This window comes from Monodon monoceros, unplaced genomic scaffold (genome assembly GCF_005190385.1).
Source record: "Monodon monoceros isolate NGI ecotype Baffin Bay Population unplaced genomic scaffold, NGI_Narwhal_1 Super_Scaffold_6, whole genome shotgun sequence".
In the NCBI taxonomy this organism is placed as follows: domain Eukaryota; kingdom Metazoa; phylum Chordata; class Mammalia; order Artiodactyla; family Monodontidae; genus Monodon; species Monodon monoceros.
Window position 1 is genome coordinate 71671015 of NW_021703783.1, and position 13616 is coordinate 71684630.

General features: G+C 40.4%; 1 protein-coding gene across 1 annotated transcript; it reads right to left on the reverse strand.

The window, feature by feature from the left end:
- Window positions 1-9618: 9618 nt before the first annotated feature.
- On the reverse strand, window positions 9619-10782 carry CCER1 (coiled-coil glutamate rich protein 1). Its single transcript, XM_029204339.1, has one exon. It carries the CDS (start codon window positions 10780-10782, stop codon window positions 9619-9621), a length of 1164 nt encoding a protein of 387 aa, XP_029060172.1.
- Window positions 10783-13616: the final 2834 nt, after the last annotated feature.

Here is a 13616-nt window from a genome sequence, read left to right on the forward strand (position 1 = left end):
ATCCACATCCCCTATTTAGATTCTTACTCTAATTCCTGATACTTTCCTTATGGCGAAACTTTCTCAGCTTTTACACTTGGATTCTTCATTAGACCCAGATGCTTTCAACTGACTTCCTGATATTGGTGACTGCTTTTACTTTTTATACTGTATTTAATTTTTTCCCCTAACTGTGACTGCCATGTGTCAGCCCTTAGGCTCTTCTCCTGCCAGTAGCTAGCAACTTTTCATTTCCACCCACTTCCATTAGTGACAGCTGATTCCTAATTTAGAGAATTAAGAATTCTGCAATAAGAGTGAGTTTTATAATTTCACCTTAGAAGAAAGAGGAAAGGGGCCAGGAAACCTCTCTAATGATGTGAATATTCCAGCAGTTTTGCACTCTGCTTCTTTTCTCTCTTTGAAATCTCTCATCTCATAAGTAATTTATCACAGAACATTTGGACATCAATTACTGAGACTCAGCATTTTTCCAGGACTGTATTACAATATGCAGTATGACTGCAAAAATTTGACTTGGAATATTGACTCAGAACTATATACTTGAATAATCTGAACTGAATTTAAAATTTCATCATACTCCCATCCATTTCACAGAGCAGAGTTAATGATATAAGGAAACAGACTGTGTGGCTTCCAGCCTCTGTCACCTATTAGCTGTGTGACTTTAGGTAAGTTGCTCAGTAGCTGTTAGCATCAGCTTTCTCATTGGTAAACTATGCACATGTGCTTAGCCCAGGCCCTGGTAAAGGGTAAGTGCTCAGCAAATGCTAGTTTAAACATGGAATAAAATGTGTTGGCTGTTTTCAATTTCCAAGCCAGGTACTTTAAACTGTAGAATACATTTAAAGTTTATTATAATGTGCACCTAAGAGGAGAATCGTTGTTGTGGGCATTATCAAGGAGGTTCATACTCATGAATCTGTGGCCCAGCAAGTCAGAGCCAAGAGCTTCCCTATTACATCAAAGGATTTTGTGTTCTGTTCCTATAAGGATCTGTCTGTCCATGAGGACCAGTCTGTTGTATAACAGAGAATTCAGGCTGCAAGAGATGTGGTCGGGTACCTGCTACTCTAACAGCTCCTTCCTTGCTCACCCTTCTTTATGCTTTCCTACTGAAAGTGGTTTTAGTACACACATCATGAATAAGTCACTATGCTTCCCTGTTAGAGCTACCTGATAATCATAGTTCATTGCATATGATTTAGTTATACCTATTTTTTCATAATATCAAAAATGTTTATTGAGGGCTTCTTATATGCAAGACTCTGCACTGGAAGTAGAAAATCAGTTCCTTGCCCTCTAGGATTTTCTAGACAGAAAAGAGCCACAGTCAACTAACTATAATTGTAAAAGGATAATGGAATTATTAACGGAGTGAGTGTGAAGGAAGTACAAAGCAGGAGTACCTACTCTGGGACAGTTGATGAATGCATTCTTAAGAAAGTTGTAAATGTGGAAACTAACTGTCTAAGGCAGAGCCAGTCCTTAGCACTGATTTATGCTTCCAATAGAAGTGGTTAAGCAGCTGGAAAGCGCTGGAAATAGGGCAGTAATACAAATACAAATTATACCAGACCAACAAATAAACAGGTTTGTCTCTTTCCTTAACAAATTGTGCTCTAATAAGTGGCTGTGATCATTAATAAATTGAATGATGCTCAAGTCCTAGGAGGTAATTGACTTGCACAAGTCTTGCATTTAAAACTAGGCCAAAGGACATATACCCTCATTTTATTTATCAGGATTAAGATATTAAGTTTTATTTAGTTCAGGAATTTGGATTTAAAATGTAAACATATAAATTCCAGATTTGTTCATTTTCTTCTCTGTTGTCAGTATTAAAAGCAAGACAGATATAATTGCAGATTGCTAATGTTAATTAGTGGAGTTAATGTCAAAGGGAATCCAAAATAGATAGTTTTGGAGTAATGCCTTTAAACTCTTATTAACAGTGAAATTTATTATAAGTATAAAAAGAATGATCCATGGAAATCCAAGGCCTCTTGTGGGTCTATGTTTTCCCTCTTTCCTTTACAAACTTTGATAGTTTATTTTTGTGGCTTAGTCTCATTGGGCAAAAAGATACTATTATTAAACAACACAACGTATGGCAACACATTCAAACAAACAATATAAATATTTTAATATGACCCTTTGTGCCAACACATTTGCAATACTCCTTTTATATGTGTCAATGTATTATGTGTCACCAAAAATGCATCTGTAAATACGACAGGAACACCATGACCATTAATATTTTTATTTAAAGGTTTTATTAGGTTGGCCAAAACGTTCGTTCAGGTTTTTCTGTAAGATGTTACAAAACCCCGAATGAACTTTTCGGCCAATCCAATACCTTTGCCACTAGGTGGCACCTAAATATTAATAGTTGGTGAGCATATGTTCTGCATAAGAAGGCAAAATAGAAAGTAAATGAGAGAAAGGAAAGTTAGTTTTATTAACTTTGTTTTGTATCTAAATATTTGTGCTAGTGTATATTTTGAGGTCATGGGTTTATTACAGGAAATAGTGTGGGATTCATAAAACTTTTTTTTAAGAAAAAGAAAAACATAAACTATTTTAAGGAAAAATAAAAAATCAAGCTTGACTTTGGAAAATCCACTGGGAGAAAGGGAAAATGTACAGCCATTTAGTCTTGACCTCAGCTTGTTATTTTATATTATAATCTCTCAGTTCAAGGGAATGCTACAATCAATAGAAAATCACAAAAAATACAGTTATATATAGCAGCATTCTATATTCCATTTGCATTTGGTAGTGCTATTTAATGATAAATGCCATATGAATTATCAAATCTACTAGTGATTTTTGTGAGAATTGATAAATTAACATCAGTTAAAAGTCTTAAATTACTAGAACTAAAAGTAACATGCTAAAATCTAAATATATTCATAGGAGGGAATATTCAAATATTTCATGATAACAGAGTATCAATCATAAAAGTTCAAATGCCATATGAAAACATCAGAAGATGCTAATATCAATAGTTTATCTTTAGGTGTAGCACAAGGCAGAACCTTCAATAATGTGGTAATATTATGAACGTTAACCAGTTATCTTATACACTTATAAAATTACCTACAAATTTTATGAATATTTTCCTACAGTAAAATTTTGATTTTACTTTAATTATAGATGAACAGCACCATAACAGTATCTTAGGCTAATTTATTCCACTCAGGTATTTTTTTCCCACCAAATATGTGTATGTTGGTACACATATACATAAAAATATTAATCAACAATTAATACTTTAATTGTTAATCAACAATTTGTTAGATGGTCATTATATGAATTATATAAGCTATCAAACTACTACTAACAATTATAATTGAGACGGAGATATCAGTATATCTTCCTTAGGTACCGTTGTTACCGACCTCACACTGAAGAGACTATATTTTTTTCTACCCTCTTTGGAACTCAGGTTAAGCTTATTAAAGGAAATTTTGTTCCTAGAAAGGTTGTTTTAAATAAGACAACAGGGAGATATGTTCCAATAATACCGTACAGTGGACCCACAACTTTAAACTCAGAATAGAGGACTTTAAGTCCCGAAACAATTTACTTCTTTAAATTGCAGGTCCTTGATCTGTAAAAGGAAAATAAAGCATTAGCTCATAGTGTGGTTATATGTGATAATGCATGTTAAAATTTTGCATTTGCTTAATGTTTTTTGAATTCTTAGATCTCTGTTCTGAATAGCTTTTGTGTTCTGCATAAGTGGCTTATAGTAAGTATTTAATATTTATTGAAATTTTCACTATCTTCAGGTATAGCATAAGACAGAACCTTCCTCTTTAAGCATTATGACACATGCATTTTGATTTTGAAAAGATGCATTGCCTGTATGGGAAGGAATGATCTTGACTTGAGTGGATAATTCTTAGCTCTAGCTATCAGAGTATTAATGTCAGCCATAAAAAGAAAGGAAATATCATGACCTGGTAGTAAGGGGAGGAGATAAAGGACAGAAAGTGCACTTGGGGAATGAGTTCAGCTCTAGAGATTTAAGTGGTTTTCACAGTCCTGCACAATGAAATATGCAGCTCAAAGTAATGTATCTGACTACAGTTATCCAAGAGAAAACAAGACAGTTAGTGAATCGTTTTGTTAGTTATCTTGTTAGATATTACATTTATACTTGCTCTTATTACTAGCAGGTGACTTTTAGATACCAGATGTCAGTGGTATCATCTGTGCATGTATTAAATACTTATTATTATAACTGGTAAATATTGAATATATCACTGTTCTGAGTGTGTGGTAAGCACTGACCCATTTAACCATCATAATCTCACTTACCACCATGGGGTAGATACTATAGATGAGGAAAATGAGAAGCTGAAATTTCAAGAATATGCCTTAGGTCACACAAGTAGTAAATAACAGAAGTTTTGAACCCATAAGCCACAGTCTCAATCATTAAATTCCCAAGAGGGCTCTACGATGGATCAAAAACCCACAGAGCTTCTAGGTTTTTAATGTGTATGCACATCATTTAGACGTCTTTATACAAAGCAGATTCTAATTCAGTAGGTCTGAGTGATTGGCATTTCTAACAAGCTCTCAGGTGGTGCCCCTAATGCTGGTCCATGGACCACAGCTTCAATATCAAGGTGCCAGGGTACGGCATTTGCACACTTTTTTTTTTTTTTTTTTTTTACCAGAAATCAAAACCGAATTTCCAGGACAAGCTGGTTCATGCTTAGTTCAGTTAGTAACAACTATAATACCTAGATATCTCAGTCCAACAAAACTACAATGAGATGAGGTTTCCTGAGCCTTGTTAATGGATCGAGACTGACCTAATGTTCAGAAATTGAGATGATGTAAATTTTGGAGACTAATCCCTTGTCGGTCACATCATCAGTTAATACTTTCTCCCATTCTGTGGGTTGTCTTTTCATTTTGTTTATGGTTTCCTTTGCTGTACAAAAGCTTTTGAGTCCCATTTGTTTAGTTTTATTTCCATTACTCCAGGAGATGGATCGAAAAAAATATTGCTGCGAATAATGCCATTTGCAGCAACATGGATGGACCTAGAGATTGTCATACTGAGTGAACTAAGTCAGAGAAAGAGAAATGTCTTATATCACTTATATGTGGAATCTGAAAAATAATGTTATACAAATGAACTTATTTACGAAACAGAAACAGACTCACAGACTTAGAGAACGAATTTATGGCTACCGGGGGGGGGGGGAGGGGGGGGGGGGGGGATAGTTAGGAAGTTTGGGATTGAAATGTACACACTGCTCTATTTAAAATGGACAACCAACAAGGGCCTACTGTATAGAACAGGGAATTCTACTCAATATTATGTAACAACCTAAATGGGAAAAGAATTTGGAAAAGAATAGATACATGTATATGTATAACTGAATCACTTTGCTGTACAACTGAAACTAACACAACATTGTTAATCAACTATACTCCAATATAAAATAAAACGATTTAAAAAAGGAAAAAATAAAATAAATACATAAATAAAAGAAATTGAGATGGTGGCTTTGATTATAAAATGTAATTTTGTGGACAATAACAGTGATTTAACAGTATATAATGAAGTTGTTCCTAAATATTTGGTTATTTGGTCTTCACAATCGTTGTGAGTGGTAATAAGGTAGGACAATTATGCCTGAGGAAACAGAGACCCAAGACTACCACCACCGCTCTCAGGCAGCAGTGACAACATACAGGTGCCCAAACTCTTCTCTTCCATCGCTGACCCTGAGGTCGAGCTATGTTCCATTAACTGGCTGAAAGTTAAATAGATGTAGAAAAATGTTAATACTGAAACAGCTAAGATACAGCCACATTCTGATTTTGCTTTAAAAACACAGATAATCAAGGCCAAACTGATTCAGAAGCATTAATATTAAGAGTAATTTTCAATTGTGATTACGTTAATTTGAACCTGTAAAAATACAAACAATTTAGCCACGTACATCATTTTATTATGCTGTTAAAATCAAAATTAAACTGAAGAAGCTATTTTCTCATCCTATTCACTCCCTTGCCCCAAGACCACCTAACGGGTGATATTCATATCATATTCTTCCCAGACTCTGTGGGTTTGGTATAGCTGCGTTATTTAACCTCTTGTGTTTATTTTCATGGAACTAAATATGTTGGAATAACGCTTGTCCTCGTATGCAGATGTTATAAAATTTTATGAAACCATACTCAGAATTCAGAGTTGATCTCTAAATGTCAAGTGTATTTACCATCCTTAGAAGACTAATATTTTCACAGAAAAAAAAAATCCCTTTAAGTTACTGTGGAGACAAAGTAATGAAGATAAATCAAGAAACGCTGTCAGTCACTGGAAAGGAAAATACCAGAATCTCTCACGTAAAAACACCTGACGAGAGACAGCAAACCTAGGCCTTCTAAATATATTTATGATTTATTAAGTTATTTTTCCGACAGTTGACAAAGGAAATAATACTTTCATTCTTGAAAGACATGGATAAGTGGCACCTCATTAGCATTGTGTCCACTCAAGGTTGAAATGATTTTGAGAATGAGAATTTTTTAAAAATTGTGCATTTTCTTCAAGCATACTTACATCTAAAACTAAAGATGGGGTTTATTCTGAGCCATAGTAACACTGATACTCCTGACTCATCATCAGGTGGTGTGGAGCATCTCCAGGGAGCTCCAATCATGCTGAGCAGCAATGCCTAGGACCCTGTCATTACATGGTAGTGGGTGGGTAGGTCTCTGAAAAGTGTAATAGGTGTACTGGGATGTCTAACCCTCCCATCCCCCGACTTGATTTAATCACTTCACATCAGCCTTCAGGGTTAGTAAAGGGATCATCACAGTATCTGGCTAATAAAAAGAAATGAGTTCAGGTAGGGAATCATCAGTGACTAATTGTTTTCTCCTTTCATTAATTTTTTGCTGGTGTCTATTCAGAAGATATGGATAGCGCAGAAACGAGCAGGTAATATGGTTTCTGCCTACCGCTCTCACTTCTCATTGGACACTCCTCCAGGACACTGTTGTCCTTCTGTCCTCAGTTCCTCAAAGGCACCAAGCTCCTCCCAGCTCTCAGCGGTCTTTAGCCTCAAGGCTCCCTCTGTCCACAGTAAACATCCCCAGCTTCACTCTTGGGTTCCCTTGTCATATATACTTTCATGATAGTGTGTTTCCTTTAGGATTCTTGCAGTGACTAATTTGTCCAACTTCATTTAGTGTCTGTCCTTTCAACTAAACTACAAGCAGCATGAGAGTGGGGATTTTGCTTACTCACCACTGTATCCTTATCACTATTCACTGTGCTTGGCCCCTAGTAGTTCCATAATTATTTGTTACATAATGGTTCCTGAACAAAACTCTCGAGGCACTCCTCATATTTGCATCCCTTCCAATGACTACTGGGTAATGTCTTTTGTATGTGGAGACAGTTAATGTGTGCTGAATTTTGTAATGTAAAAGTGGAATCTTTTATAAGAATAACTTGAGGATTGTTCTGATATGATTGTGAAGAAATTCAGTCCTAAATGAAAGTGTTTCTTTAATGAGAACTTAGAGATTGAGGATCATGGGTAAAGTATTTTGGGACTATGACTTGTAAGGATTTATTGATCAATATCAGCAGCAGGATTCTTCTGTGCATTAGAAATGCATAATGGGTGGTCAGTTTTATACTACTTTTATAGGTCACTCAAAAATTGCATCTTGTAGAAAATAGTGATTTCTTAAGAGTATAATAAATGTTTGGTTATTCACTGCTGTAGCTTGGAGGGTTTGGTGTGATTTAAAAAATCCCACAATGTTTGTGTTAGTTTTTCTTCTTATGTTCATCCTGTTGGCCACTGAAGTATTGCTGAATAAGAGGTCTGATATTTAAAAAATAAGAAGTGAGATGCAGAGTAGTTTCATTCAACACTTTTCTTATTTATTTTTTAACAGTTTAAGCTTATCACCCCTGAAAGCTGCAATAAGATCAGCATCCAGGCAAGATATCACCCTACAGTCTTCTCTTCACTAAATACTGAATTCTGGTTCAAACTATACTTAGAAGTATAGTTTGTCAAAAGATGTAATTTTTGAGAAGTGGGGCTCAAATTCTTCATCTAAGAAAATATGCTATGGCTGGAACCTTTATTAAGTTATGAGTATTAAGGGTCCAAGAAGAACGGTATCACTTCCTAAAAATGTTTGAATAAAAGCTGTTATTCCGAGTGATGAATTCTCCGTAGGTAATTGTTTACACATTAGAAACTAGCTCACGCAGGCTTGCACTTAAACATATTTGTTTTACTCTCCTTTATAAGGAAGACAACTGGGAAAGAAATTCAAAAAAAAGATACTCCACCCCCAAAAGGCCAATCATCTTTTTTTTTTTTTTTTTTTGCGGTATGTGGGCCTCTCACTGTTGTGGCCTCTCCTGTTGCGGAGCACAGGCTCTGGACGCGCAGGCTCAGCGGCCATGGCTCACGGGCCCAGCCGCTCCGCGGCATGTGGGATCTTCCTAGACCGGGGCACGAATCCGTGTCCCCTGCATCGGCAGGTGGACTCGCAACCACTGCTCAACCAGGGAAGCCCGCAATATCTTTTTTTTTTTTTTGCGGTACGCGGGCTTCTCACTGCCGCGGCCTCTCCCGTTGCGGAGCACAGGCTCCGCGGCCATGGCTCACGGGCCCAGCCGCTCCACGGCATGTGGGATCTTCCTAGACCCGGGCACGAACCCATGTCCCCTGCATCGGCAGGCGGACTCTCAACCAGTGCGCCACCAGGGAAGCCCAAGGCCAATCGTCTCTAAAAAAAAAAAATCCATTCTGCAAAAACTATTTTTATTATTCCTGTGAACTTATGACAAGGAATGTATCCAGGAAAAAGGCTTCAAAATCTAAGCTATGTTCCACTGTTTGCAGTTTGCTTGGATTTTAACTAGGTGTGCAAGTTGACTTCTGACCTTGGGGAATCCTCTACATTCATGGATTTATGGATTGTTGAGGCCATGGCAGATAACCAGTTCCACAGAAGCAACTTCACGCTCTTCTGAGGAAGATCCATAGTACTGTGGAACAAGGAATATAAATGAGCGATGCCACAAGAGACTGCAAATGGGGTTACCAAGATACAACCCTCAAAAATGAACTCTGAAGGTGGAAAAACTACAAGAAAAAAATATTAAAATAGGCGTTTTAAAAAAGTTTCAGCTATCATGTTAAGAGCACTGATGGACATTCAATAGACACGGCACATGCTTCTTAGGCATGGAATGTATAAATCTGTTATAAAAAGAAACATTTTCAGCACTGCCAGAATTTAAAAACAAAAAATGAAAAACTCAAGCATCTAGAGGGGAAAACACCAAATGAAAAGATTCAAACTGTAGTAATGACTATTTGGCCTTTAACCATTTCCAGTTAAATTATATTTGAAAGCTCTCCCTCCCCCACTCATAGCCATACACAAGCACACCAACTTTTAAACGTTTTATAATGGCCAAAGAAGGGGTTTACATAGATATATTTGTTAATGGAACTCATTTCTAATTAGTTTTTAATAAGTTGCTAATTCATTTTAGCCTCACATCAGTTCCATCTCATTCCCCAGTCCCTTTCCTGATGTCTAACAGTGAATGTCCTGTACCATGAGGTCAGCTTCCTGTGGCACTTTGGGAATTATCTGTTTGGGGTTTAAATAAGTACAGTTTATAAAGTTCTCTGTCTCTTCTTCAGCCCCCACTAGGGTTGATAAAGGCATTTCCAGAGGCAAACGGTTCTCTTCCTCCCTCTGCTCTTCCTCCTCCAGCCCCTCCCCTTCCTCTTCATGCTCCTCCCCCTCCGCCCCCTCCTCCACGGAGTCAGGTTCTTCGGCGTCCTCTTCATCGTTGGCTTCCGCGTCCTCCTCCTCGCTCTCCAACTCCTTGCAGTCACACTCCTCCTCGCCACACTTTTCCCCCTCCTCCTCATTTCTCTCCTCTTCCTCTACCGGCTGTGGGCTTGGAGACCGGTTTTCCTCATCCGGGTCCGGACTGAAGGCTAGAGAGGGATTCTGCCCAAAGCTATACAAAGTTGCCCGCAGCTCCGCGTCTTCCTCGCCACCGCTGGGGGGCGCATCGTTTCCGAAGGAACCGGCCGCGGATGCGGTGCCGCCCGCCTGGGCCTGCTGCGCCCGCAGTGCCTCCTGCTGCCGCATATCCTCGTAGATCTGGTTCATGATGAACTGGGTGGTGTTCCGCGGTGCCCGCAGGCCGGGTTCCCGCCACCTGCACAGGTTGACCGGCCGCAGCAGCGTGCTCAGATCTTCTGAAGGGCTCCTCTGGAAGGAGCAGCGAGGGTCGCGGCGCAGGCCGCGGCCCCGGCGGCCCCAGTGCTTCTTCCTGGCCGGGGGCCTCGCCCAGCAGGGGTTCCAGGGCCTGCGCCAGCAGGAGCAGCAGCAAAGGCAGAATGGGTGCAGGCCGTACACCCGGATCACTTGCACCCGGCCAGGGGGCTTCCGGAATCCCTCCGGAGGTGGGTGCCAGGGTCCTCCCCAGCGCCCCCAATTAGAATACACGGCCCAAGAGGGACGTCCGGGTGGCTGGAACCAAGGTCCTGAGCCGTGCTGTTGCTTCGGCTGTTTCCTCGGGGGCTCATACTCGGCCTTGGGACCATAGCGATGCCACTGCCTGTAAACCGGAGTGCCCCTGACCCTTCGATGGCAGGAAGACCAGGTGCTTAATGGGGCAGAGGACGCCCCCCCGTGGCCCAGGTTAAGAGGATCCTCTTTTCTATCGAGGGGCTGGGTCATGATTCAGGGAGCTCTGAGAGGTCTAAACGGAAGCGTCCTAGAAGCTGCCGTCAAGTTTGGCCAGATCTGACGGTCTGAAGAGCCTCGTGTCTCTCTCTCTCTCTGCGCAGCACCACGTGCCTGCCGTTGGGATCACGCCTTTCTCTCCAAAAGGACCCCTCTTCTCTGCTCGCTCGATCGTTCTTCCACGTAATCTCTGCCCCTTGGCACCCGGGTTGTCTCGTCCAGGTGAGTTTGGGTGGGACTGGGGCTGGGTAAGGATGGTGGGGGAGGAAGGTGTTGGTGGGCGATGCGCAGTGAGACCCGCTCCCGGGTCCCACACACCCCAGCCTCACAGGAGGCTCGGGCTGGGGACAGGAGAGGCAGGGGTTGCGCGTTACCTTGTGGCTCCTTCTCAGCTCAGGTGCTTCCCCGTCGCCGTCCTGACTAGACTGAGGCGGGGTGGGCAGCGGCAGCCTTTAAATAGCGGCCAGGGGCCCCACGCGCCCACCGCATCCTTGGTTGCCCCGGGAGACAGCCAATTGGGGTTGAGGTCGTTGTCCCTGGGCGTGGAGTTGGGGTTCCGCCCAGAACGAGGTTGCCCGAGAACATTCGCAGGGGACTTGTGATGCAGTTTTTGAGGGAGGTGGCGAGGGGCGGGAGGCTGGGTTTGTGCTGCCCACGTTAGGAAACGCTTGAGGCAGTTTATTTGAACCCTTAAACCACCTTGAGGTGCGAGGTTGTAGAAGATGGACCTTCGGCTGAACGCAGAGGTGGGGGTTGGGGAAGAATTTGTGTATCGAAAACCAATATCCTACACCTTTGAGACAGCCCAGGGGGTAAAGAGAAAGCCCTCGGAGTCAGAAAACTGGGCCCCACTCCTTACCTTGTGGCCCCACTCTTCTAAATCCTAGGAGCTCTGTGTCAACGTACGTGAAACAAGACAGCAAACGTTTATTGCGTGTGCTTACTGCGGGCAGGTGGGCTCATGGCACATAATCCTCACGCCTACTCAGGGAGGTAAGCATTGTTACCACATCTCATAGATTAGGAAACGAAATTAATCTACCTAAGGCTGTGGGACTGATGAATTTCAGGGCTAGTGTTTAAACCTGAGCCTGTTTGACCTCAGAGTCCAAATTCTCCATGAGATTACTATACTACACTGCCCAGGCACCTTAAATAGGACTCTGGTGATGAGTACAAGGAATCTGTATGGACAAGCAGTTTACTAATTGTAGCATATGCAGAACATATGTCCGTTGATTAAACATTACCAGGATGTATACCATGGGTTTGTACCTAAAAATGCTAGTATGCAAATTACATTTTTCCTTTGTTAACCAGACAGTGTGGTACCTTGGGAGCTTTTATAGTATTAAGGTTAAGAATATGGGCTTTGATTTAAATAGACAAGAGCCTACCCTGAATGATACTATATGGTGGATACAAGTCATTATACATTTATCCAAATCTGTAGAATGTACAACATCAAGAGTGACCCCTAATGTAAACTATGGACTTTTGGTGATAATGATGTGTCAATGTAGGTTCATTATTAACAAATGTACCACTCTGGTGGAGGATGTTTATAATGGAGGAGGCTATGTATAAGTAGGGGGAGAGAGTGTATGAGGAATCACTGTACCTTCTTCTCAGTTTTGCTGTGAATCTAAAACTGCTCTAAAAAACAAGGTCTATTTAAAAGTAGAGGTGTTTCCACTTCAACTCACCAATTAACCTCTGGAAGCCTCCAGTTCCTTACCCATACCATGAGTATAGTTATAGTGCCTGTTCCAGAGTTATGTTAAGGATTAAGTAAGGTATTGATTAAAGCACTTAGCACAGGTACCCTGTGAGCACTCAGTAACTGTGAACTATCATCAGTACCATATTTACATGCTTTAGGACTTGTAAAGAAATTGATACAGTATACGTAAAGATAACTAACCCTGTGCCTGATGCAAAAATAGACACCCCCATCCTTGGGTCCTTTTCTTGTCCCACTTTTGAGAAACATCAAGAAAGTGCTACCAGCCTTGATCCTACAGAAAACCACTGAGTGTATCTCCTTATCACCTTCCTGTGTTGAGTGGAATTGTGCAAAAATGGAACACTGCCCACTGGGAACCTGAGTCCATACAAGCTTCCATTAAATGATAGAGAAGCAAAATTAGGGGAAGCCCTGATGCTTGCAAAGGTCATTTATGCCTTCCTGCTTGAAAATTGAGAACGGTACATGGATTCCTGGTTCAGCCCTCCACCCTTTGCTGTGGGACCTATAGATTCCACAGGCATCATTCAAGTTCATTTGCTCTGTGGTTTGCTGAGGAGACAAGCCTGCTTGACTCAAAGTGCAGAATGCTGACATTTTTAGCCTCCAGTGTCTCTTTTTGGATGGAGACTCACACACTTGGCCTCAGCCTCTGATCTGCTTAACTTGAAACGGAATGGTGATAATCCAGATTTATTTTTCTAAGAATATACTTGGTATATGATATTGAGTTTTAATTAAGAGCTTTAGAAATTGAACATGTTGCTTAGTGGAATTCCCATCAGTTTCTTCTTTTTTTAAAAAAAGATTAACTCACAGGTAATTAAGGACATCATTTTTTTGAACAGTTGAACTTTATACCAATAATACTGGCTTTATACACTTTTTTCATGGTGAGATATATATCTTTCATATTCATCCTCCCTATTAAAAAAATTAATGCAGGATTGTTTTGTGCTACTCTTTCTTAAGAGAAGCAGCAAATTACAATTTATGATTATTGTTTTTTTCAATAGATTGACATTATAATACACGTACTGGTAAATCACCCTAGAAAATTAGCACAAGAACATGTTAAAAA

Coding starts and splice junctions, on each gene's coding strand:
- CCER1 (XM_029204339.1), bottom strand. CDS start 10,782: ATGACCCAGCCCCTCGATAGAAAAGAGGATCCTCTTAACCTGGGCCAC.